Below are 27859 nucleotides of genomic sequence, written 5' to 3'. Positions count from 1 at the left end.
AATTATTTTTCTCTCACTCTCTTGAGTACCCACAATGCATTGTATGCAGATGAGCAGAAAAGGTATGATGGGATAGCTGCCATCAATATGAAAGCTGGAAATGAATACTAAAACCAATACATGTTAATATCAAAGCATTACCTCACAGGTTCAGACTAAGCACAAAACGATAACAAAATATCCCAGAGAGCTGACCGCCTATAACAAGCAATTCGTAACAAGCAAAACAATCTAAAAGAAAGGATAATGCCCGCATACAGACGGACAACTTTGGTTTCAGCGGGGAGCTTCAGAAGCTACCAGAAATTCACTCCACTCCAAACTGACAAAAATATATAAAATTAATTCCAAAGTTAACAAAAGATTCAATCCAACTGAAACAGCTTCTTTTGTTTGGAAGATATAATCAGGACTCTGTGATGGTCACAGGTTTCCGAGTGAGATTTGTTTGAAAATCGAAGAAACCAAGGAAGGCCGAAACCAACTGATTAAAGCTAAGAGGGATGTGGAAACGTGATGCCTTCTATAGAGGCTCGAAATCTGTGCACAGTGGTACTAAAATACTGCACAAAAATTTACAGCATGTGGCATACAATACTAGACTGCTATGTGCATTGAATTATGGATGAAACATGCTGGTACCACAAACTGCACAGGTTCTCTCGTGACAAAGTAATATTTGTACTGAACTAGATGGAGTGGTACAGTATTGAGGGCAAGTTACAACATGTTGACATGCATTGAAATGCAGTTTTGCACAGTATGCATATATATGCAAACAGCTACAATAGGATGATGCCATTAGACGCCATTAGATGCCATTAAATGTGAAGTTTGGTTCACGAAAGGTTGACTTTATGCCACGAAGTACTCTTAATACGGCCATCTGGATACGGCCATACGGGCCACATTTCAATTTAAAAGGATTGTCTGATGGCCCAAAGAAGTTACCTTAAAAAATGATAAATAATTTTCCAAACATGTTGTCCAAGTATGAGAACGCTAATGTTGCGTTTGACAGAGAAAATTTTTTTTAATCGTTAAGGATGGACATTTCCAATATGATTTGAAAAGTACAGAACGTGACGTCATCTACGCTAATGCAGATTGCGACATAACCCACGCTCCGTACAGTACCTACAGTATACAGATATATTTCTTCCTTAATTTTCGGTGAAATTTCTTATAAATTAGATATGTTTTCAAAACCTCCTTAAGCCGCCATAAATGTAGTAGATCGGTGGTTTTGTGGTCTTTGTGTAACACAAGATAAGTTTTAACAGCAGGCTCTTCGTTGTTTATACATCGCGCTATCCAGCTCCAACGCGAAGTGTTCGCATGTAGGCTACTCTAACGTTTACAATCGGACAGTTCTGCGAAGCCTAAGCTTCTTGGTGCTACATTCTGCACTGACATCGATTCTGATAAATTTCTTCCTTAATTTTCGGTGAAATTTCTTATAAATTAGATATGTTTTCAAAAACTCCTTAAGCTGCCATATACTGTATGTACTAGATTGGTGATTTTGTTTTTTCATCTTTCGGTGTTCCGAATACTTTTCAAGTTTCCTTTTACTGTTAATTTGATCCGTGAAATTTATTTTATAGATTTCGAAGAACAGTTTATGAACTGTTGTTTGAGTGTGAGAGTATATTATGTGCGACGCTATACGTATACCAACTGGGCATGGTAGGCTGTAACGTTCGCGATAGGTACGTTATATGTAATAGGCAATCACCTGTGCATGTACACGTGAGGGTGTATTTGCTGTGGAAATGGGAGTGCTAACTTCAATTCACCTGTTTTGCCTATTTGCCAGCACTATGTCAATCACCATATTGATGCGTTTGGTGAATTTGGTAAATTTGAAAACCAGATTTCTACAAGAAGAAAACGTTGAATGAGGACAATTTTTACATGGTTAGAAAAAGAAAAATAATAACTACAAGGCCAATGTATCAAATTTTTCCACCAGACAATTCCTTTAATATTAGCTTACCATTCAGAAATATATGACATCACAACAAGACAACAGTATATATACACTAGCCGTAACTTTTATACTTGTCCTCCAATCTGAGAGTTGCATGAACCTTCGTTCTTTCCCTCAAAAATCGATGACCACTCTCCCAACCTCATTCATGTGTCTTGGGGCTATGGTAAGAAATGTGCATTTCTCCAACAACAAACCTTCTGTTTGTTTTATAATTATGCTACATGCTTGACCTGGAGTAAGACAGAGGGGATAAATCTTCCAGGATCAAAATTTTATATTCTGTCTAATCAGTTTGCTATATGCTCAATTGTCCAATTTAGTTGTCTGTCCATCTGTCTATCCATCTGTCCTTTAAAACTGTGTCCTTTAGTCTGTTTATATTTCGGTTAGCCTCTGAAGAAGATCTTGCTCAGATAGAGAAGTCTGGCCCTCTCCCTTTTATATACAGTATCTTTACCTACACAGGCTTTTTGCAGTTAGATAAGCAGTTTGTTAACATAATTTTTTTTTTTCTCTCCGAGGAACAAAGTATATTAGAAACAATCTTCCATATGGTAGGTGTACAAGACTTAAAAGAGTTGCATTCCGTAATGGAACCAAACTCTCTATAAAAGATGATACATTTTAAAGAAATATTTTGAAATTTTAGTCCATCAAAAATACATCAGGAACAATGAAATTACAGAGAAACTTCAATGGATGCAAATGAAAAAAGAGAGCATAATATTAAATGTGTGGGACACAAAATCCTGTGTGTTAGATGAAATGGTTAATATTGTTAGAGAAGCCAAATGGCTGTCACCATGGGGTTCTCTTGGTTAGATCAAGGGGTATTCCAGTAAGTGTGACTATCGCATGGATTCTTTAGGATAATGCAACCATACAGCATTAAACCCTTGAATTATAATTTAACACCTGACTCAGGTACATACTAAGTGTCTATTGGTGGACAAAATGTGTTAAGACCTAAGTAAAATCCTAATTTCCACAAAGGAAGACAGGGTAAAGTCATTTTTCAGACCACATACATGAAGTTCATTCAATTGGTGAACTAGACTAGTAAATCTACGAAAAAGTATCGCTATAGGATTAAAAGTATCAAACTTTACCAAATAAGCAAAAAACAATGTTTTTAAAAGTGAAGGACCATCACTTAAACTTTCTTGATTTTAGCAGATGTTCATCATACCATCCAACTTCCAAAACAGTTTCATAGCAGCACAATAGCAACAATTTGCATAATTTAACATTAGTCTCCCATAGGCCCCATTCAAATGAACCACTATATCACTAAAACTCCATAGTAACTAACAAGGAAGTTCCACATGGTGAATAAGACACACCATGCATCTCCCTACTGTTCCTCTTTTTCTTTACCGTTTTCAATTAATCGTCATAAATATGTGACTGACCCAAACTACTAAACATCTGCAACATGAAACCAGCTAACCAGACAAAAGAATATGCAAATGAATTTCCTTCATCAACAAATTGCACGTCTCTGTTCAATTTACTAAACAACTACTGAACGAACCAAACGAACAAAGAAAAATGGTCGGAATATGTTTGTTAACAGAGTTTCCAATTTCCAAGCTACAGCTATAAGTGACTCATGTCTAACACTAAATTAAATCGTTTCTGTGGAGAGAAAGATTAATTAAGCTTCCCTAAAACAATAAAGAGCCATCTTAATTACTGAACAGATGAAGCATGTGTGGGAGGAATCACTGTCTTGTGGTCATTTCGAGAGAGATTGGGGGAGGATTTATCTCCTCGGATGTCTCTCATGCCTTCGTCTTAAAGTTAAAGCCGTGACTGATTAAATGAGAGATAGAGGCGACCATAAAGGAAGGTCGACAACGTGCTACATGTCTAAACATGTTTGGATTCCTTCTGACTTGTTGTGAGGGAAAATCCAACCAGTTGGAGAAGAAAGGAACTGAGTTGGTGGAGCAACAGAAAAGAAAAAAAAGAAATAAGAAAAAATATCAGAAAATGAGAAATTAAGTGTAGTCAAACTAAAGACGAGATAATGCAATGAACGAATGTAATAGCTAGCCAATAAATGATCAACCATGAGAGGGGGGGGAGGGGGATTGTGAAAGTAGAGTAAGGTCAATAGTGACATAATAAATCTAAAAAATATAAAAAATATCAGCAAATATTAAGTGTAGTCAAACTAAAGATCAGATAATGCAATGAACGAATGTAATAGCTAGCCAATAAATGATCAACCATGAGGGGGGGGGGGGATGTTTGTGAAAGTAGAGTAAGGTCAATACTGACATAATAAATCTTCCCAAAAAAATTGCTAAATCTATTTATTTTTTCAATGGTCTTGGCTATTTCTCCTCTCTGTTACCATAATTCATTGTTTGTTGGACATTAATTTATGATATCTGGTTTATACCATCTTATATGGACAAACCAGACACTATCCCTCTGGATTTGACCAGGGACCTCAAACTAAAGAAGCCCAACCTCCCCCTTTTCTTTTATGTCATTTACTGTTAGATGATTTACGAGAAAAAGAGGTTAACTTTCAAGCAGTTAAATGGGTTTCAATACCTAAATGAACAAAATATGACATTTAGGTAACTTTGGGGAAATGGTAATAAAAAATGAAATTGTCCATTAGTCATTAAAAATGATATTAAGCTTCACTGTTATTAAGAAGGATTGAGATGCCAGGGTAAGTTGTGTGTTTGTACAGTATAACATTAGGTAGAGGAGAAAACGTGGTGTACGTGTTTGATATTAGGGACATGACCAAAGGGGGGACATTTATTCTGCTCAGTGACTGTAGTATATCATAACGATCAACTAAAATGAGACCTAAAAAGGTGCTCTTGCCACTCTTGGCATCGAATTTTAACCTCACACAAGCGTCACCATAAATTTAAAGGAAAGATAAGGTACCTGGAACAATCACCTATTATTGCATTTAAAATCCATCAAACTGTCACCAGAAATTATTAGGAAATCAAATTCAAAAGACTACATTTACTATATAAAAAATTTTAATAACAAAAGACAGTCTTTACATTAAAGTTGTTGGACACAAAATGTCTGCACCCTAAAAGTAATAACTCCCATTGTCCTCTACCGACAAACTAATGGCTTAATACTCTATCAGTAAAGCAAGAGACTTGTAATCCTCAAGGTTAACTACAGTATATACTTAGTTTGAATCCCAATCTTGCCAATTAACATTCTCTGCTTTTTTTCAAGCCACATGTTAAGTCTGGTAGCCATCTAACTTACAGGTTTCACATCCCCTTATCGATGGGGGGGGGGGGGGAGGGACATTGCAAGGTAGTAGAGTTGAGACAGGTGAGGGGGGGGAATGCAGATTAATCTTCTGTCTGCGTCAATCTATGGAGGGCCTCTTAGGTGGCTAGGCTTTAGGATCTACAACACAATTCAACCTTATCTTCAAACATCGGTTTTTAAAATGTACTGAACATAAATAATTGAAGGGGAACTCAAGTTCATGTCAGTAATACACAACACACAAGTGCAGTATTTATGAGTTTGAGCTTTAAATTGAAAAAAAAAAAAAATTGAAAAAATGCCCAAAGGTAAGCAGCCCTACTCCGTGACTTGTTCAAGCTTTTCAAAGCAGTTAGCTGCCAGCTTGGTTTCGTTTTTTCTCATTCAACATGGGTGGTACACAAGACATGATGATCTTCAAAATAGGGACCTGCCAATAGCAATGCAATAGAGTTTTGTTTTTTCGGCAAAGGCAGTATCAGAGTCAGGAAAGAAAGTACTAAGTGGATTCTGATCTATATCTGAAACGGTTTTTGTTGTTGTTGAAGTTTCAATTAAACAACTTCATCCAAACAGAAAAGTGATGTGTAGGATGTACGGAAGTGAGTAAGACAGATTAGCAATGGAGATAAATATTTGTGCATATATCCAAGGTTGGTGGGAAAAATCCACAACATGTTTCAGTGGAAGTGGAATACCTGATGCTGGGAATAGGTGAAAGTTTTTGTGCTAAACAAAACAAGTATAGATCTCATAACCTCATTGGACTGGGTAATTACCAGCAAGAATACTTACTCGTCTCCAATGCTACTAGTGTACTTTCTCATATACCTAGTCCACAAATTGGGAACATTTTAGTACAATTATTTACGCCCCATCACGACCAACTTATGTGGTCAAAATTCACAAACTTGTTACAAAACGTCTGTTTATTTTAATCATTGCTACATGAAATGATGACATAAGCATGTATATGTTGTGATATTGAATAATGACCATGAAGATCTGACAATGAAAAATATAAAAAGGGAGGATGACTTAGGAAGAAGAAGATGCAAGAATATTGATGAATGATAATCACAAACCCTGAGAAGTTGCTAATCAATACTGATATATCAAGCAGTGTATAATTTACCATTACATGCCTTCCGTTATTACTTCCATTTTACTGTTTACACAACAGTTACAATAAATTATTGAGCCACAGTGTAGCCACATTGAGTAATAATCATAGCAATAAATTCAATACTCTTTTCATAACCTCTAAGAGGTAATGTCAACATTTTTCTCCCACAAGATTTTACTGCCAGACAGATCTGATACTTGTAGGCATAAATTTACAGCTTCCTTTACGCAATGAGAAACTTCCACACATGCTGAGTGGAAAAACCGAGGGCAGCATTTCTATTTTGTAATGGTTGAAGAAGCTATTACAACCATTTTGGACAAAAGAAGAGCACACACAGTATTAGCCAAATTTATTTTACATATTAGTACCGGGTATCAACCAGCTGGTACAATAGGTAAGCACCTCATAGCTTTACAAATGTGACAAGCTTCATTTATTTTTTCAAAAATCATATTACATTTGATTAATTTTTTGACTCCTGATTATGGTGTCCATATCCCTCCATGTAATAGTACCTCTGCCCTGGTTGACATGTAGGCTTGTCTAGCCAGCTATTTCTCTTTTTAACCAGAAGGCAAAATGCATTGAGGTTTTGATGACTTCATTGCACTAGGCTTTTGCTTGTTAGTAACCAGGACTAGCTTTACAATAGAAATGGCCCAAGTCACCATATTGATACAATTACATGATGGCATGATAAACACAGGTCAGTCTATTGTACATGGCAATACACACCTCCACCAAAAACAATAGGGGTGTTGTAATCAATGTAATGCATACACACACCAAGTACAAGTACTGTTTAAAAACCCACATCATTTGCACTGTAGATCTGTTTAAACCCCTCAAACATGAATATGCATAGATTCCAGCACCATGTAAACCATCATATGTATTGGTAGCTAACATTGGGCCTTCTGTATGTTTCAGCTCCTTACACATGCATCTAGAAAATTTAATAAAGTGCAAGCAGTTTTGATGAAGATTAACTTTGCTTTGACCTACTTCACTGGTAAATGCAAATAACCTTCCAGCAATAGTCAAATGGAAATTGGAACACGCATGAAGAATTTTCATGATTTTCACTTCCATGTCAATGCAAGGAAAAGAGAGTATACAGTGTCAAGGGTGAGAAGTAAGGGGTTAAACAATATTTGCATGTTTATTCATGAGGACTTTTTTTAAAACGCTAAGACATCTTACCGGGTGAATTGTTGACGTACGGTTCCAAGAGTTTTGCTCTCTTTTTCATAAAACCTTGTTCCGTGATGTCACCTGGAATGAAAAAAAAAGGAAAAAGCTCTGTTAGTTAAGAAACTATTTTATCATGATCACATTCTTAGGTCTTGATAGAATTATTTCAAGAATGTACCCAAGGGCTTGAAAGCTGCCAATCTTAACATTTTGAAAATGTTAACAGCAAACACTGTATCCTTTCAGAAAGCAATATTACATAAATTGAAGAAATTACTTATTTTAGTTTTGAAATATCTTTCATTGCAATGAATAAATGGTTTGAATTCCAATACAGAACTTCTTGGCACAGCTGAGACTGTGAGGCCAAAATGAGGGCGCTATTACAAATTGAATACTTGCGATGTATATAATACAATGCAATGTTTCCATGTCAGGGGTGGAGTGGCCAGATATTAAATACTCTATCGCGTCTCATGTCTCTACAGACTCACTCATGCCTGTCACAGAATGCAAATGCGAGAAAAGAGAGGCAAACATTCAATATATGGTGGAGAACCAGAACCATTCCTGTCCATTCCATTAGATTAATTTGTTAGTATAAAACTGGTTAGTTTAAAGGATTGTAAGGAGAATTAACCAAATGAAGCATCTCTTGATGGAATCGAAATTTGAGAATGACTGCCTAGTCCACAGTTAAATGGGATTGTGAGGAGAATGAACTGAAGGAACTGTTTATCAATAAAGGACTACGAAGTTGGCAGTTTAAAGCGATAGTAAGGGGAATTAAGAAAAAGGGAAGCCTCTCTGAAGGAACTGTACATCAATGAAGGACTGCCAAGTCAGCAGTTTAAAGGGATAGTAAGGAGAATTAAGAAAAAGGGAAGCCTCTCTGAAGGAACTGCACATCAATGAAGGACTGCCAAGTCAGCAGTTTAAAGGGATAGTAAGGGGAATTAAGAAAAAGGGAAGCCTCTCTGAAGGAACTGCACATCAATGAATGACTGCCAAGTTAGCAGTTTAAAGGGGTAGTAAGGAGAATTAAGCAAAAAGGGAAGCCTCTCTGAAGGAACTGCACATCAATGAATAACTGCCAAGTCAGCAGTTTAAAGGGATAGTAAGGAGAATTAAACAAAAAAAGGAAGCTTCTCTGAAGGAACTGAAACTTCAATAAATGACTGCCTAGTCAGCCTTACTTTATACTGTGCTGCAGCCTGCTACTGTAGGCAACATACTGTACATTAACATGCTGGTTTTCATGTAAAATCCATGCGATTCCTGATAATGAAGAACTGCCACAAAATTACTGTTCCAGACGTCAGAAACGGTAGTTTCAGTACAGTACAATGAAAATAAATCAACCAAAACTATCAAAAAAATATTGATACTATGTCATATTCTTCTCTCTATCAAATATTCACAACAAATTAGTCAGTTAACTGTTCAACTGGGGTGGGGGGTGTGGGGGTCCATTATCAAAACATTAGGAAGCTAAACTATTTGGGAATGTTTTAATGTTCATTCGTTTCCTTCTTAATCACAAAGCAGTGCAGCTTCTTTTTTATAGTAAAATCTGATAAGCAAGCAGTTCATATGATTGGTTTGACAGTTTTCACTCTTAACATATATACATGCAGGAAATCATCATCATCATCAGTTCGACCTCTGTCGACCATTATCAAGACTGAGAAATGGTCAGCTCTGATGACAATGTCACCTTAATATTTCCATTGCCTCTTTAATAGCAAATTTGCCTTTATTTTAACAATAAATTGTATTATTAAATCATCCTTCACAAAATTTGGGTTTGAAGACTTAGAACCTCAATGATTTTAATCTTAGAAACAATTTAATTAAATTAATATTTGGGAACAATCCTGGCGACCACATTCAGAGCAGTTTCTGTTCACTGTGGCATCTTTTTTATTTCACCCTTGATGAAGTTTGGGAAAAAATTTGAAAATTAAGAATCTATTTAATTTTCAAAGCTCTATGTGCTAATTATTTGGGGGCCATACTGACAAACATTAACATGATTAAGAGTAGAAACAGCTTGCACCTGTCACATACAGCATTACCCAGACAATGCCACTGTCAATGAAAACGAACCTTAACACCATGCATGACCTAAAAATCGACAACTATTGATTACATACAATGACCTTCAACAAAATATTCAACACATGTTTATCAATGCAGTATCTCTTCTTTTTTTTTAATACTTTTAGCATCAGCTACCTATGATGTCATGAATAATTTTGACCTGTAGTTGAGGAGGTTCTTCTTATACGATGGAGCCATGCTTATACTAAATCCCAAACTTGCATTTTTTCTATTGAAAGATAATAATAAACCTTCTCATCAGAGACAGAAAACTGGTGACAAAGTGAGGCATGCCAGGTTGCAATTTAGTATAAAATATACAACAACTTGTTGATTTATCTCTGTGAGATGTATAGGCATGGCATTTGTTGATATTTAAAAGCTGACATTTTTGGGGGCTTAAATTTTCAGTAACATACTTCGGTATCTATGCAAATATATTCCAAAAGTCTCAAAGAAACTTGTGCTATTTACTTGAGTGTTTTGTGTGTTTCTTTAAGAATTCTGACCATTTTATCAGGGAGAGTGGGGTGGGGTGGGGGGGGGGGGGGTGGGGTGCAGTGCTAAATATTTTGAAAGCGTGGTAGTTGTGAAAGTATGTACTTCATGTTCATAGTAGGAAGGTAATGTATAGTTGGAACAAGGAGGAGTAGATTCAAAGGCATGTAATTAGTGTACTTAATGTAATTAATCAACAATGGACATTGAAACTAATGTTTCAGGGCTCACAACATGTGTAACAACAGACATTGTAGAGGTCACAACACGTGTAACAAATTAAGACATCCAACCAGCGATGATGTCGTAGAGCTAACAATATGAGTCACCATGTCAGTCATTTAACTGGCGATGGTGAGTTTTAAGTAGGATCCTAGTTTGATCAGTCATAATTTTTAGTAAATTTATGCGACGAGTTTGGCAAAAAAATGCCCAGCAAATTCAAAGCAGTTGCTTGAAAATCTATCAGTGTGATGACCTCGATGCTAGGGAAATTGAAATCATCGTTAACAGTTCATTCAGAAAGAGAAAAACAATAAGAAAGCTAAAGAGTAATCACACGTTCCTATCGAGTTAACAATACCCAACAAGTTCTGCAAACAATTTGTATGGACTGCTGAACATTTGGCAAGGGTACAATCCTACTCATGGTAACCCCTAGATCAATGTACTCATTTTCACTATCCATGTTCGTTTCACTTTTGTTTTCCACTAATGGGAAAGACAAAGAAAGCATAATTAATGTGAAAGAGACTAAACATCATTCCTACTTTCGTGCTGTACCTCTTTAAAGTGAAAACTGATATTGTCTAAAGGTTGATTCGTTAGTCAATTAGATGACATGTTGTTCGATTATCAGTTTGTTTGTTTTTCAAAGTTGATTTTATGATACAAGATGACAATAAAAACTTGGCTCTCATAATCCTGCACGTGGAGAAATAAAACTAGTTGTGTTCTTTTACCATTTATTTTCTTTCTTGCAAAATAGTTTGGGAGCTCACCTCAACAACACAGGATGAGTTTTAAGATTTAGGAAATGCAAGGTTTATAATAATTAAATACCAGCTGCTTTTACTAGTGTACAAGGAACCAGCCTACTGTGAACTACTTGATAAGAATGGCTTAGCAACAATATACAACCAATCTAGCTAACAAGAAAGTTGTTAGTAACAGGGTCAAATAACAGCAGGATCATGTATAAATCCAGAAGTAAGTAGAAAAAGGCTGCGCTAGCAACCAAGATCCTGATAGGAATGCAAATTGGATTCATGCTTTAAGTATGTAAGGATGCTGAAAGTATCTACAGTATAAGTATTAACAGTATATGTGCATGCTAAGACTTAAAGATATCAATAACTACTGATTATGGATTATTGTTATCTTGAATGAGTAATGGTCAAGGACACAAGTGTGTCCTTAAGCTGCATAGGTTGTATAAATTAATGAACTTTACATAAACTAACATTCGTACCATGTGGACAAGTCTAACAATGTTGGTTACATTACAGAACCAAGAATCCGCTCTGTATGTACAGCAGTGTTAACCTGTACCAGAAACAGCTCGTCATAGATGGCGCACAGTGTTAAAAGGTTACCAGTTCATTCTTGGCATGGTAGAACGTGGTGCTAAGGTTATGGGGAGACAGGTAAGCGACAAACAAAGTAAATACAACATACTTTACACAGGGGAGGGAATGTAGTAAGGGTCAGAAATGTTAGCATCATCCATTGTGCTGCAATAGGGTCCATTGGGAGACATGGCAACAGGACCCTATACAATAATGGTCATGTTGCAACAGCATCATATAGCAACAACAGGGTTATATAGTAGATATATGCAGCTGAGCTTTTACCACTACTTGGGAATATGTTTAAGCAACATTATGAAGGCTCTAGGACATTGGTGGGCAAATGCAGCCTGTGGTCAAAACACTGAATGCGACCTGCCAGAAGGGCTTTCAAAAGCCCTAGCAGACATACGTCGGATAGCATACAGCCAGGTGAGTTATGAAAGATGTTTACCTTGGGTAATTTGCATGTAGCCCCTACTTGCACTAGGATATTTATAGGATTATAAATTTATATTGATATATTTATATATTTATCAATATTTATAGTAGTGTTAGCTCAGTGGTTAACGCCGGTGCCTTCCAATCATAAGGTCCCCAGTTCAAGTCACTCCAAGATTAATGTATGTCGTTCTGTTACAGAGTTGTTGACAATTGACAATTCATAATCATGGACATTAAATATGAATCTAAGAGACTGACTTCGGTCAGCTTGCAGCTTTGATAAGCCAATGAGGTTTCTTCACAAATACATACATACATACATAAATTTCAACATAACAGGTGAACAACATACATGTATCATCCGTATAATCTCATACATCCATTTTGTCACTAGAAAAGGTACAAAATTATTAAGTGTCATGTGGCAACATGGATATTGTACAACATTCCACTGTGGCCTCCCAGAATAATTTCTGACCCAACCCTTACTATAGGACTCTATATACAGTAGTAGCAGGAACATTACTGTAGCAGTAGTGTGACTATGGTCTTTAACTCTCATTATTAGAGGAATAAGTCCATCGTTCTTTGACCTACAATGTGTTGTGATCAATAATTAGAGACCGGTTTAAGAAGAAAAAGGATTTCTTGATAAGTAGACAACAATGGAGGCCTTTCAGAATTCTAGCTGTAAACAAACAATGAGTCAGTGTTGCTGGTTGTTTTTGTTGTGGGTAGGTGGAGATGATCTGGTTTCTGTCAATAGTAACAGTCAATAAACAATGAATACAGTCACCACATACTTATACTATACAGTTTGTTTGTATATGATGGGACTGTTAATTCTTTAAAACATCAATCCAGGTTGGAATCTTCAAATAGACACAACGACACCAACATTCTACCTCTCACTGTAATTTAACGTACAACATGGGTTAGTGACAGATAAAGAATGAGAGTGGGACTACTACCCCTGTAACCCTAAGGGAGGGAACCTATGGGGGAGGGAACCTAGGGCGGGAGTGGCTCTAACCAAACAGTCCCCGAAAACCCTCACTTAAGCAAGAAAAGGATACTTAATATCAGGCTGTTGAAAAACTGTAAACTCCTAAATAATCCAAAGAAAGAAAGAATGAGAAGGAAGGGCATTGAGCGGAGGGGCTGGTCATAGAGGGCGCACAGTGTTAAAAAGGTTACCAGGACATGCTAGGCACGGTAGAACTAGAGTGCTTAGGTTGTGGGGAGATAGGTAAGCGAGGAGCAAAGTAAATTAATCCATTCCTCCATTCCAATCAGTGCTGATTCAAACGAAGAAGCAATGCCATACATTTTATGGCCCTTACCTAAACAGTACACATTATTGTTACTGATAGTAATTTTTTGTCACAATATCCAGAAAAATGCGTATCCCATTCCTTTACCCATGTCAAATGTTTATCCAATTTCGTCACTAAATAGATGTTACATAATTTGTTCAGAATATTATTTACAGGATTCATTATAATGGGGTTTGTGGCATGGCAGAAATCTTTAGATTCAAAACAAACTGGCTAATAATGTATTATCGCATGGCAGTTTGATTTGATGATTAGTAGTGGTAATTATCCCTCTTCCTGCTTTCCCTATGCCTCATCACCCTCATCACCAATCCATCCTCCATCCCATTCCCACCGCACCCTCCCCCCCCCCATTTTCCCACGTCCTCTCTTCTCTCACTTATTCACCACCGATTGCTCACTCGCATAACTAATAAAACAGTATCCCATTTTAGAATTTGGAAGTTCACTGTCTTAAAACAACAGCAATGTTCATCTTTTGCTTTTCTAAACTTTTGATTTTGTATCAGAATCTTCACAAAAAATTTGAAAAACCACAAACAAGAAAAAAAGCACTTCCCATATATCTCTTTGATAGAATTCTGATTTTTGTATCAGAATTTTCCTACCAATAATCCCAACAGCTGAAAACACACTCAGACACCAGAGGAAGCAGTGATACATTACACCACCTACTCTCATGCAGACATTTCAGATATATTCGATGCGGGAATAAATCTAAAATGCAAAAAAAAACTAAAACTAAAATCCTGTTGAAATTTGTCAATAAAGCAGCTCTCCTCTTTGGTGTATGACTCATAGTCATATGATATTGCTGAGTTTCATCAGCACTAGCCTAACAACACTGTCAACTTAGGGAGCAGTGTCTACAGAGTCGCCGACGACGCAGAGACTGAAGATTAGATGTCACAATTTGAATAACTTAGGGACTTGAATTGTATAAGGAAGGCATTGACTCTTGTACATCCTCCACATGTTATGCAGCATGACATTTTCAGGGAAGGCAAATGTAGACGAGGCCTTTAAACACAGCCATGGGGTTCTCTGTAAATATTTCACTCTGGAGGTTTGAAGAGATAAAACACAAATACTAATGTAGCTATTCACCTTTGATCTAGTTAAGTTTGTCTTCAAATCATTATGAAGAAAAATTTGAATTATTTTTGACAGTTTCAAAATTCGGATTAGGTTTTTTGGCATTCGGTTATTATGCTATTGTGAAAAACTGTCTGCGCAATGAAACAAAATTAGAATCAAACATGATTATTAATTTCTCCCTGCTTAACCTTCACATTTGGTGAATAAATCTCAAATTTGCTTTTTGAGCAAATTGGAACCTTATTTTTGAATGACGCTCAACAGATTTGGTGAAACTTCCAGCGAAACGTTGACCAACTACCAAAAGCCTGCCGAGAATAAATGCCAATACATAAACTTCTTTTCTTTCAAGGATAGATCCTATCCTCCTTTGCATATTAACATATCAATAGACATGTTAGACTGCTAAATTCACGCTCTCACAAATATAAGTGTGTGTGAGTCAGCAACTTGAACAAATATCTGTTTAATATGGAAACGTGATCTTTATTATGTGCAGGAGAGGGTTAGCAGTGAACGGATAATATTTCATCAATGGTAAATCCTAATCAACACAGAATACCAGTGTAGCTTTATCATGTATCTTCAAGAATCTAACTTTATTAGTCACAAAGTGATCAAATTTCATATCATAATTTTGTAATTCCTCCTATGATTTCTTCCCGAAGGAATTTGCTGAACCAGGAGTAGAATCTATAAAAGCTTCCTACAAGATCTGAGCAGACCAAATAATGCAAGATTTTTTATGAAACAGCTAAATTTGTTTTTATATGAAAGAAAAACTGATAACTGAATAAATTATTTGTTTACTAACGTTTATATTCACTTGCCATGAAAACTATAATTACTATTAATGGGGAATCATTAACTATATCTCATCAAAAAACTAGGCAGTAATTTTAAATTTGTAATTTTTAACAAAACAAAAAATTAAAAATTTTTCCCCTTTCTTTGTTTTTTTTGTTTCTTTTACAATTTGAGCCTTGATAGCTTTGAATCTGATAACATTCTATCAGCTTAGAAATTTAAAATCTGACAGATTTTATCTCAAGTATTTCTCAGGGGTACAAAATAGACCTAAAAGGAAAACATAGATATTGGAAGTTATTCATTGTGTGGTTTTCACATGCACTTTACCAAAGGAATCGCTAGTGAAAGACCAGAAGAGTGAAAAAACAAAGGTATGTATCCAGTAAAACTGTCCTTTACTAGTTATATTTTGCACGAAACTGTCACTCAGAAAAAGGAGACATTGGCTCATGGTGATACTGCTTTAATCTAACCTTCCTCTTAGAATCTCTATTATAACTTGCGGATTTCTTTTAAAGACAGAACCAAACTTTGACATCAAGCTGGAAACCATACTTCAGCCCAGGTGTCATATTACTCTTCTAATACCTTTAAAAGTAGCACAAACAAGTCTATAAGATATCACATCTATAGAAATCATAACAGTAATATACCCCCTCAAGCTAGGATTAAACGGAGGGAATCAAACACAGTAGAAGTAACCTGATGCTTAAACTTTTAGCAGACTGTTTGCCCTGCATAGAAATACTGACATGTCACCTTTGACCCTATACATCTAAGCATGTGGAAAATGAGATTCTAATTGAGGAAATTTGCAGACACCTGGCAATACATTCTCGTAAACAAAATAAACAACATTCTATTTGTACAGTGGAACATTATAAAGAAACAATGCTTCATATCCTGGCTAACACATATAAATAAAAGCATTTGAGAAGCCTTTTTGAGTTGAGTTGAATCTGCAGAATCCAGACTACAGTAACATCCTGGTGAGAGTCAAGGTCTTGGTCATTAGAATCCCAACAACTTTGAATTAATACCGTTTTGGGGGATTTAAGTACGACGATAGCAACCTGCCCTCCAGTTTACTTGTGTACATTCCTCCATTACCTATCCAGCTAACTGATAAAATTTTAGCACCGTGCCTCGAATCCCTATATGAGACTCCATCCTCTCAATCCTCCTTGGACTTCAGAATGGTCGATTCAGGAGGGAAGGAAGAAGGTCTTGACCCAGAAGTGTTACCAATATAGCTAAGTAAAGGTAGACTGAAGGGTATATACATGTTGATGAGACATCAGTTAAGAGATTTAGACAGGTCTGTGGATAAGATCGGAATGAAGCAATTTTGCTCAATTCTGATTCAACTCTTTTATGCAATGTAGGCTTGGCTGAGGTAGCTACATCTGTAATGAAAGTGTCATATATGCTTGGCTAGGCATGTATGTTTGTTCTGGGAAGCAAAACATTTTCTTAAGATTTTTAACATCTGCTGTGACATTGCTTGTACAAAAACATAACAATATAGTTAAGCTGAGGGGCAGTTTACAGTAGAGAGAGACATCATGTTGCAAACAGAACCAGCTGGTTTAATGATTTTTCATGACAACATTAAAAGGTAGACAGCAGACACATGATAACCTGATTAAACATAAAACTAATACAAAATTTGCTGGATTATGTTAACACCTTTGTGAATATCAATTACCAGGGAAAGAGCATCAACGCAAACTCATAATGGAATCATTTTCAAAACAGATTTAGTAGTACATGGCAATTTTTTTTCTGGTTGTCCGTCCTTCAAAAGATATTGCAAAATAATGTTGAATGACCAATATATATAGAGAGAAGGAGAGATACATGTGTCAGCTTCTTTTTTCTTTGCCCTCTAGTATCAACTGATATTAATTGACTATGGTTAATATCCATCTCTCACGGAATCTTTCATAGAATAGTACCAACTCACATTGACTGTAATGAGTATGCCCTCCTTATCTGGACTTATTTCATGCATAGAACCGACTATCATTGACTTTTGAGGGAAAGTCTAACATATCTGGACATCTTTTACAAACATGATTAGGGCCATCCCGAATATTGATTGTGCTGAAATGTCCACCTCATCTGGCCCAATTTCATGAGTAATGTACCAAGTACCAACTGACAATGAAACTGTACTGAACAAGCTCTAAATGCCAAGGAGTTTGTTACTTGCCAGTACTCCTTAGCAAACAGGGAAACTTCCATTCTTCAGCCAGTAGATATTAAGAGCATAATTACATTATAAGTAGGATAGCAATGGTCAGTCCAGTAAATGTCTATACTATATAACCTTAGTGTCATTTATAGATTGATACCAACTGGCAGACTTCCTGATAGACCCAATGGTGCCCATCTCAAGTCATCTCAACCACAAAAAAAAAAAAAAATCTGCTCTGGCTTGTTAAAGATGAAGCTAGAAATAACAGTTTCCTAATTCAATAAGCACACTTTTCCTGATATTAATTTGCTTCCCTAGCAAGCTGTTTGAGTGCACTAAACAACTACATACTGTATATGCAGCCAGGCAGGCAGACAATTTTCACAAGATGTTCTGGCTACTAGGAACACAACAAGGTTAGCCTACATTATAGTTTAGCTACTGTACGTGACACTCGGCCATTCCACGGTTCCAAATTTAGCACGAACGTGTTACAAGATGAAATTTCAGCTGAGAAAAACAAGAAACTTGTGTATATCGTCAGCGTTACAAAGTTGACAAAATGCATCCTAGGTTCGTGAAATACGGAAGTAAATTATTAACATATTACTTTATGAAACTGACGATACGACCTGATGTACGAGAAAATAATACCCTCCGAATGAGAGAAGAGCAATTTTTCAAGTTGACGGGAAAGAAATCTCAACATCAGCAGAGGAAGAGCGACATTTTTTCTGTTGATGAAAATCTGTCACAAATTACAGACTGTAGACTTGCATGACAAATGGTAGACTCAGAAGAGATAGTGAGACATGACCTTAAAGTGGGTCAAGTGGGGCAAAGTGGGGAAGTGCAATAGTAGAGTTGAGATCCATATGTGTGCAGAGAGGAGCACAGCAACATATCTTCAATTAAGCAAACAGGCAATTCCTCTGGGCTGCTCTTTTCATTGTCATGCAGTTAGGTACATATGTGTATGTTCAGTAAATTTATGGAACATGGTTGTAGTATTTGCATCACATGACCTGATGACCTCATCTACCCACATCCCCATGGGTCAGATATCACATAACATATCTCATTACAACTTACTAGATGTTTTTATATCCACTGGCTAAAATTCTTAACAGTATATAAATAATGAATTTTACATTGGATGGTAGATTGAGAAGGGCACTGACTGGAGAGGCCAGCCATAGAGGGAGCACAGTGTTAAAAAGGTTACCAGTTCATTCTAGGCAGGGTAAAACAAGGGTGCTAAGGTTGTGGGGAGACAGGTAAGTGAGGAGCGAAGTAAATTTAATGATTTTTTATTCTACACCAAAGGTCTGTTGGCAATCTCTCGTACTGGATCACACTTCTGTCAGGATTTCAAATAATTTACCTTAAACAGCTTATTAATTATTAACTAATATAGAATCTAAAAATTGTCTCATAATGCACCATTTGACTTTAAAAATTTGTAAACAAACTTCTTGGGTAAAATGCTCAGAGCCCCTGCATGGGATTCTGTTTCAGCAATCCCAGGAGCAGCACTACCTTCCTTTACATAATCCTTCATACACCTCTGGCTCTTCCATATGTAGGTTCAAGCCCCTTCCTAGTACCCTAAATCTGTCGGAGGGATTTAAGAATTTAGCCAACCCACCTTTGAAATCCTGTGCAAGCTACTGCTCATTAAAGTGTACGAAAAAAACAACACCAAACACAATAATAGCACATTTTATGTTACTCTCTCAATATGTAACTTGACCTGGTGAAGTAATACCAAGATGCAGTATATAATTAATAATTTCCAAAACACTGGGATATTAAACAATGGTTACTTTCACATCAAAACGGTCAATTCTTGTCAAGTTGATTATCAATTTACTAGTTAGCGATATAATGTTGCCCAAAACATTTTCCACCATGTACTACTTCACACTACATTTCTGCCAGACTGACCCCTTAAAAAGCTCATCAATTTATGGAATCAGTCATTTACTGATCTCAGCCGAATTTATAAGTATCTTTTGTTTTGACTCTTTATCTAAAGTCACTCCCTATACTTATCAATCCTTCCTGACAGTTTTGCAAATTTTCTATAAAAAAAAAAGAAGGTCAGTATTGACCTCCATTGTGTGAATAAATTCCAAAACTTACTGGTTTGGATATTTACGAGTGACGAGCTTACCTGTCTCCTCACAACCTTAGCACCTCATTCTACCGTGCCTATAAAGTCCTGGTAAATAAATAACACTGTGCGCCCTCTATGACCGGACCCCCCTTCCGGTCCCTCCTCCTTTCTCATGAGACCATTCCTAAAGAGTGGCCTCACGGACACGGGAGTGGGGGTGGCAAGGTCTGGCCACCCCCCAACGACCCCCGTCGAGTTAACTTCCCAAAGTGAACCCCTAACAAAAAATTCACTGACGCCTTCTTAGCAGGGGGGAGTGTAACCCTCCCCGGCGCAGCGGGAAGGGGGGACACTCTCCTGAACCCTGCAGGCGGAACTACCCCTTACACTAACAAGGAGCCTAAAGATTTACGGTCCGCCACTTGTTACTCTTAGATCAACTTAGGTGAGAACGTAGGTGGAAGACTATGTACGCAAACGCGTACGGAAACACATAGGTACACTCACCGATAGACATAGTCGATGGCTCTCTGGTGGATGGTGGTTCTGTCTATCTGGTGTGAAGCTCGGAGTCATGAGTCAAGTCGAGCGACCGCTCCTCCGTCCGGCTGTGTCCCACCACCCTCTCGGGGGAGGGAGGCGGGAATGGAGACAGGTAAGCTCGTCACTCGTAAATATCCAAACCAGTAAGTTTTGGAATATTTACTTCGCTCCTCGCTTACCTGTCTCCTCACAACCTTAGCACCGAGTGGCACTGCCCGATGGTGGGAGGCCCGAGGGGTGGGACCTGTTACCCACCGGACCTCGCATCACCGCGCTACCAAATGCCGCTTCGGCGTGTAAAGTGTCGGTCAAGTAGCAGGCGACGAACGTAGTTGGAGTTTTCCACGCTGCTGCTTTGAGTATGTCCTCTACCGGGATGCTGGCGAATAGGGCTGTAGAGGCCGCGACCCCTCTGACGTCGTGAGCCCTTGGTCGGGAGGTCCCCGATGTGAACGGGCGTATGATCTCTACTAGCCACCTGGATAGAGTGTCTTTGGAGGCCGCTGCGTAGGGTGGTCGTGGTATGATGAAGAGAGAAGTTGATTGTCTTAACTTCTCTGTCTTGTTCAGGTACCACTTCAGTGCCCTGACTGGACACCATCGTTTGTCCTCGGCTACTGATGACATGGTCTTAATTTCCGGGATGAAAATGTCTCCTGGCAAGAAGGTCAAGGTCTGGTTCTTTGCAATAAATGACGGGTCTGGAACCATCCTCACCCCGTGGCCCTCAAATCTGATGTGATTCTGCTTGGTGGATAGGGCGTGGAGGCAACTCCTCCTTCTTGCTGACGCAACTGCGACGAGGAAGAGTGTCTTTTTTGTGAGGGCAGCCAGGGAGGCGTTAGCCATTGGTTCGTATGGTGGTCCTGCCAGGGCATGTAACACTGCTGAGAGTCCCCAGGAGGGGGCCAGCCGTCTGATCTGTGGGCGACGATTCGCCATGCCTTTGATGAGTTGCGCAATGTACGGGTTATTGCTCAGTGTGGAGCCATCTGGGAAGCCCTGGTGGATGGCAGCGATGGCCGACCTGTAATTCCTGATAGTGGAGACTTGTTTCCCTTCTCCGAAGAGTGAGAGGAGGAACTCGGCTATCTGTGTCACAGAGGCAGCAGGCAGCAGTATCTGTCTCGGTCGGCACCATTGGTCGAACTTCCGCAGACGGGAATCGTAAGTCGCTGCGGTCGTTCCCCTTCTAGCGTCGGCTGCCATCGCGGCAGCTGCTTCTGAAAAGCCTCTCTGTCGTAGGGAAGACCGGACAGCCTCCAGGCAACTAATTGTAACCCCTTGATGTCTGGGTGGGAGAGAGTTCCCTGTCTCTGGGACAGTAGGTGGGGCTTGTCCGGTAGACTCACTGGGACGTCCATGAGGAGTTGGGGGATCTCGGCGAACCAGGGTCTGCGAGGCCAGAACGGGGCTATTAGTGTGAACCTGCCCTTGGAGTTCCGAATTTTCCTGAGGACTTGTCCGATCATACATAGCGGCGGGAAGATGTACGCATCCATGTGGTCCCAGGAGAGGGACATTGCGTCCGTGTGGTAGGCCAGGGGGTGGAATCGTCTGGAACAGAAGGTCTGGAGTTTGTTGTTCTTGTGTGTTGCGAACAGGTCTATCGTGGGCCTGCCGAAGATCGAAAAGATTCTGTCGCAAGTCTCCTGTTCCAGAGACCATTCGTTGGGGTCTATATGCCCCCTGGATAGGGCGTCCGCCATCACGTTGAGCTTGCCTGCGATGTGGGAAGCCCTTAGGATCGTGCCGGAGTCCTCGGCCGCTGTTATCACCTCCCACGCGAGTCGGCACAGTCTCTCTGAGTGGGTGCCCCCCTGCCGATTGATATAGGCCACCACTGTCGTGTTGTCGGTGAAGATTGTGGTTATCGTTCCCTGTACGTGGTCGTTGAAAGCTTCCAGGGCTCTTTTGACCGCCATCATCTCCAGGATGTTGATGTGGAGAGATGTTTCTGTTTGGGACCACGTCCCCCATGCTGTGCGATTGCTCCAGTGAGCTCCCCATCCGGACAGTGACGCGTCCGTCGTTATCGATGTCATTGGTAGCTGTATCGCAAAGGGTACCCCTGAACTCCAGTTGTTTGGGTCGAGCCACCATCGAAAGTGTTGTGTGACCTCCTCTGACCTGTAGATGAGCGTTGTTTTGTCTGGGTCTGTAGGGTCTGCGGACCTCAGCAGGTGCAGTTGCAGAGGTCGCATGTGTAGCCTGCACAGTCTTACTATATCGACGAGGCTGGCCATGAGTCCCAGGGCCCGGAGCCATGTCCCCGTTGGTGACCCCCGGTGTGCCAAGATCTGTTGTGTGGTCGCCTTGACTGCCGCGACTCTTTCTTCTGAGGGTCGGGCTACCCCGGTGGTGAAGTCCAGTATGGCCCCGAGGAACTGGATCGTCTGGGAGGGTGATAGCCGTGATTTCTTCTGGTTCACGATCCAGCCCAGTTCTTGAAGGGTCTGGAGCGTTTTGTGGACGTTGTTGGTTGCTTCCGATAGACTGTTCCCTACTACCAACCAGTCGTCTAGATATACGTAGAGGGTGACCCCTCTTTTTCTGAGGTAGGCGACTACTGCTCCCGCGACTCTCGTGAAGGTTCTGGGAGCCGTGGCTAGGCCGAATGGGAGCGCCCGGAACTGGTAGTCTTGTTCTGCGTACCGGAACGCTAGGAATCGTCGGTGTTCTTTGTGTATCAAGATGTGCAGGTAGGCGTCCCGTAAGTCTACGGTCGCCGCCCACATGCCCTTTCTGAGTAGGGGTAATATTAAGTTTAAGGTCTCCATACGGAAGTGTTTTGGTCTGATGTGTTTTGTGTTCAGGGGTTTTAGGTTTAGAATGGGACGCCAGGTGCCGTCCCGTTTTTTGGTCAGAAAAAAGGAGGACCGGAAGAGTGGTCCCGTCTCTTCCGGAACTCTTGTAATTGCCTGCTTGGCCAGCAGGGCCAGAATTTCCCCTTCTAGGGCTAAGCGTTTGACGGGGTCTGTGGGTGTGAGTGTCTGCCTTCCTCCGCCCCCGAAAGGTGGGCTGGAGGAGAATTCTATTTTGTACCCGTGTTTGACTGTGTCCAACACCCACTTGTCCCCGCCAATAAATTCCCGTTGCTGGGAGAAGTTTGTTAGTCTCCCCCCCACCGGCGGAATGGCCGCGGTGAGGTGGGCACCCCTAGGGCTGGGCGGCGAACGCTGGTCGATTGGAGGAGCGGTCACTGTCCCGTCTGGTCGACGTGGAGCCTCTGCCTCCTCTGGGGGCCCAGGGGCGGGTTGGACGGAAGGCTGCCCCCCGGCTTCGGCCTCTGAGAGCTCCTCTGCTCATAGATTTGGCGGGTGCTGCTCTCGTTCCCCTAGGTGCTCTGCTCTCCCTCGGGCGGAAGGGTCTGGTTCTCTGGGTAGGTGGGGGTCGGAATTCTGATTTGGCCAGAGTCTCCCTTCGGGCTACCTCTTCCTGGAGTTTCTTTTGGAAGCAGCCCGCAAAGAGGTCTTCCCCGAGGATTGGTAGTTCCAGCATTCTGTCCTTCGCCTCCGTCGAAGGCCAATGGATGGCGGAGACGATGTTTTGTCTACGGGCCTTAACGGACCTGGTAGCGACCCTTGCAAATTGATCGTACGCGAGTCTGACGAGGGGGCCCAGCAGCAGGAGGAGCTGGCCCGCTTCGTCCCTGGATACTTGGCTGCTGTCCTCAGGGAGCTGTTGGTGGTGTCGCATAAGGACTTCGGCTGATAGCATTAGTACCGATGCGAACTTCATGCCCGAACGGGCTGCCATGTCCACCTCTACCAAAAGCTCTTCTAGCTTCCTCTGGTCCGGGGTCTTGAACACGTGTGTGGATGAGGCCCCTTGTTCGGCTTTTAATCTCTCCTTGGCCTCCTGGGGAATGGTTGGGCATCTGAATAGATCCTTCCATGCCTCGTCAGGTACCCTGACCGCTCTATCTGCCCTGGCCGGGAAGGCCGTCCACTTGGTCTTGTTGGCAATGGCCTCAAATCTGTCATAACAGGTTGCGTCTACTGGTATGGTAGTTTTGGGCTTATATGACGCTTCGCCGGTCGCCGTCAATTTTGATACCCGGCCCGCCTTCTGCGGTTGCGTCTCGGGTTCCTCGAACCCCAGGTGTCGTCTGAATATGTCTGCCGCCCGTGTTATTAGCTCCTGTGGGAGGGCTCCTCCTGTCACGGGTGCTTCCTCCGGTTCGTAATTGTGACCAAGGCTGTCCTCCATAGGATCGTAGTCGAGACTCGAGAGGGTCTGGATCTATGGGCTCCCCTTCGTCCTCCAAGCCGGAAAGATTCACCGACGCTCTGCAATCCAGAGCGTCCGGGTCCGGGGCCGGTTGCGGGGCCATGGTCGATACGGGGCTGGTAGGGCCCGGTGCCACGTCGGCTACCGTGGACGTCCTTTGCTCCAGCAGGGGCCGTAGCAGGCCGGTGAGTTTGGAAAACCAAGCTGGTTCCTCTTCCTGACGCCGTCTCGGGGACCGGCGCCTCCTCTTGGATCTTCTGTATCCATCGTCGGAAGAGTCCGAGGACTCGTCGGAGATTGGAGAGTATCTCTTCCTCTCTCTACGTTTTGGGGATCTTGTATGCGACCTCGATCTCTCCCTTCTGGGTCGGCGGGAGGACTCTCTCTCCCTACTTTCTCGGGCCGGGATCTCCGTCGGAACCCGCCTCTCCGGCTCCCTGTCCGGCTCCCTGGAACGGGACCGGCTCCGTCTCCGCGTCCCCTCGGTTGCTCTCTCTTTAGGACCCGAGCCTCCCACGGCCGGGGGGCCGCGCTCTGTGGGTCTGTTTAGCTGCGGCCCGGACTGAGACGGAGTCTCCAGCCCGGCCGAGCTGTGCCTCTGCTTTGGAGGTCTTTTCCTGGCTGGAGCCTTGCCTTTGCTCCTGCCCTTCCCTCTGGCCGTAACTGATCCGGACGTAGCCGGGGCCGTTAGGGGAATTCTTTCTCTTTCTCTTTCCTCTCTCTCTACCTCTTTCTCTCCTTCGGCCCTCTCCTGGCCACTCTCCTCCACCTCTCTCTCTACTACTCCCTCCTCCTCTCTATCTCCCGTTATTCCTGGAACCTCCGGCGCCCCGATTGCGCTCGGGATCGAGTCCAGCCTTCCCTGGAGCTTGCTACGTAAGCCCTCAAGCCACAGGTCGATGTCCTGCCACTGAGCTGGTGTAAACTTAATACACACCAGGCAGGGGTCTCGTCGAGTGCAGGATCTGCATTTTGGACAAAGGTCGTGTTCGTCCCAGGCTCTGCCTGGGCGAAACATAGAGCAGTTGATGCACTTCAATGGATTGCGTGACATGCTGAATAACCGGATTAAGGAAGATTACTTCTTAGTGATAAATGAACAACAATAGAAGCTTAACGTAAGAGGGGAGAACTAGGGAGGGAATTAGGCTTAGGTGGAGCGTAGCGTAACCTAGCAACGGTAAACAAGGTAACGCTACGGGGTGGCCTAACATGAAAATGCAAGCTGAAACAAAAATGAGAGAGCGAGAAATACATACGAAAAAGAGTGAATATATGTGGGCAATATGAATCCCCAAAAGGGGGACGAGAGAAACTAATTGGGGGGAAGAAAGCTAGTAAACAAGCTAAGAAAACACAAAAACAACAACACGCTATAGCGTGGGGAGGAATAGGGCGGGAACCTAGGCAGTTTCGCGGAACTGCTAACCCCGCCGCAAACCAACCCGAGGAGGAAACGCACTACGAAAACAGTCCCCAAAACCCTCCCTTTTTGATAAAAAGGATACTTATCGGTCAGGAAAGGACTGTCAAACTTCTAAAGATCCGAAGCTAAAAAACTTCCGGCGATCGTCGAAGAAAACCAAGACAATTTTCCAAGGAAACTATCCACAAGAAAAATATGCGTGTAGGCACTTGGAATGGTAGAATGAAAAAGGAGGAGGGACCGGAAGGGGGGTCCGGTCATAGAGGGCGCACAGTGTTATTTATTTACCAGGACTTTATAGGCACGGTAGAATGAGGTGCTAAGGTTGTGAGGAGACAGGTAAGCGAGGAGCGAAGTAAATATAGATGTTACACGTTCATGAATAATAATAATAATAATTATCATAATAAATGAGACTTATAAAGCACCAAATCAGTAGACAAAAGTCACTGCTCAAGGCGCTTGACAAAGAAAGCAAATGAATAGAGAAACAGACTGGGGAGAAACCCAAGAATTTTGGCGAAAGACAAAAATTAGTTCAGGTTGAAACAGGAGCAAAATTCACACCATCCAGACATGCATTGATGCTCAAAATGAATAATTTGGGGTGTCCCCCCCCCCCCCCCTGATAGACAAGCTCCAGTAATCATTCACTGCAGCACAATGACTTTATACTTCAAGGAAGCATTGCCAAGGCATCGTTGGTGAATGCAAAAAAACCTATGCTAATAATATATATATCACAGCTTATTAAGCAAGCGTTGGACACTGTCAAACTGTGTGCGCAATTACTGTGCCGCCAAGTTCACGGTAACAGGCATTTCGTAATTGAAATTACCAGGTCAGTAGTGTGCCTAGACATGTTACAGAAAGGAGGCTAATGGAGGCAAAATTCAATAACAGGAAACCAATGGCCAGCAGAGCCTGTATAACAACTGCAATGTGGATATGATTTCTGTGCTTTTGGTTATAATATGTATAAATAGCGGAACAGGATTATTTGGTTTCTTAGGTGTTTCCAAGACAGTTATCAGAGCTTCAAATTGTTTACAGTGCAAATTTCAGGGTTTTTTCTGGTTGTTCCTCGGAGAGCCAGGCCTTACAGCACATTTGGTTTTTCTCCGAAAAAGTAACAATGTACCAAAATGTACACTGTAGGAGAGACGTGTGTAGGTTTGGTGAATAAAAACAGCAGCTTTGGTGATGATACCAATTTATCATTTTACCAGTATTTAGTAACAATGCAATCTGAACTTGGTGTAAACATCTAGTCCTCCATCAGAAAACCTTGCAAGCTGATTTTGGTCGTCTGAACAGAAATTTGGTCACCTGGGCAACAACCGGACCACCAATAAAAATTGATCTGGTCTAATTCAAACCGGTATTAATCGTCTTATTCTCTTCAACTGAAGTAGTTAGTTGCCTTTAATCATCGCATTCACTTCTCACCAGATTCACTTGAGTTATTGGAACACATTTCTGTAATCCACGAGGTATGTGCAATTTTCTCTTTTTGTAAGAAAAAGTAGTTAGTTAACTTAACATCAACAATATAACCATAACTTCAACTTAAGCTCAGATCTATTTATGCAAAGAAGGCTCTGGGGTATTGGTAAGTCCACAGTGCAGTCTAAGATGTGATATTTGAAATGTGACAGAATTTATTTTTGGCAAATAAAGTGACTTGCTTGCAAGAAAAACATACAATACATATTAATATAATTTATTATTTGTTGAGGTATATTTGATGGAGAGAGAAAATATACTAGCAGCCAACTCAATATTATAAACTTCTAGAGTAAAAATCCAAGGTATCCGGGCGAATTTCCAAGAAATTTTTTCCCAATACGAAAAACATGTGAGACACTTTGGAATGGTAGAATATGAA

The 27859-nt window shown here is 40.9% G+C and overlaps 2 protein-coding genes across 4 annotated transcripts in view; both read right to left on the bottom strand.

Annotated features, from left to right (window-relative positions):
• Positions 1 to 27859, bottom strand: part of LOC139964616 (disco-interacting protein 2 homolog C-like) — a 92612-nt gene that overhangs the window by 50555 nt on the left and 14198 nt on the right. For 2 of the 3 annotated variants that reach the window (XM_071966364.1, XM_071966365.1), the window contains exon 2: positions 7602 to 7673. In XM_071966364.1, coding sequence (XP_071822465.1) covers positions 7602 to 7673 — 72 coding nt within the window. Of the gene's footprint in view, positions 1 to 141; positions 509 to 7601; positions 7674 to 27859 lie in introns of those variants that run through there. The other variant, XM_071966368.1, reaches the window with a different exon arrangement.
• Positions 8067 to 26335, bottom strand: LOC139964882 (uncharacterized). The gene is made up of 5 exons (XM_071966941.1): positions 26054 to 26335; positions 24412 to 25600; positions 24084 to 24269; positions 22036 to 22363; positions 8067 to 8092 (listed from the first exon to the last, which is right to left on the bottom strand). Exons 2-5 carry the CDS (start codon positions 25597 to 25599, stop codon positions 8067 to 8069), a joined length of 1728 nt encoding a protein of 575 aa, XP_071823042.1. The 5' UTR covers position 25600; positions 26054 to 26335.

This window comes from Apostichopus japonicus, chromosome 23 (assembly GCF_037975245.1).
Source record: "Apostichopus japonicus isolate 1M-3 chromosome 23, ASM3797524v1, whole genome shotgun sequence".
In the NCBI taxonomy this organism is placed as follows: Eukaryota; Metazoa; Echinodermata; class Holothuroidea; order Aspidochirotida; family Stichopodidae; genus Apostichopus; species Apostichopus japonicus.
Note: the sequence above shows the minus strand (reverse complement) of the source record. Positions and strands in the feature narration are given on the sequence as shown.

Coding starts and splice junctions, on each gene's coding strand:
- LOC139964882 (XM_071966941.1), bottom strand. CDS start 25,599: ATGTCACGCAATCCATTGAAGTGCATCAACTGCTCTATGTTTCGCCCA. Junction 24,270..24,411: donor ATATTCAGACGACACCTGGG/GTTCGAGGAACC, acceptor ATTGCCAACAAG/ACCAAGTGGACGGCCTTCCC. Junction 8,093..22,035: donor AAGGGCTTCCCACATCGCAG/GCAAGCTCAACG, acceptor ATTCTGTGACAG/GCATGAGTGAGTCTGTAGAG.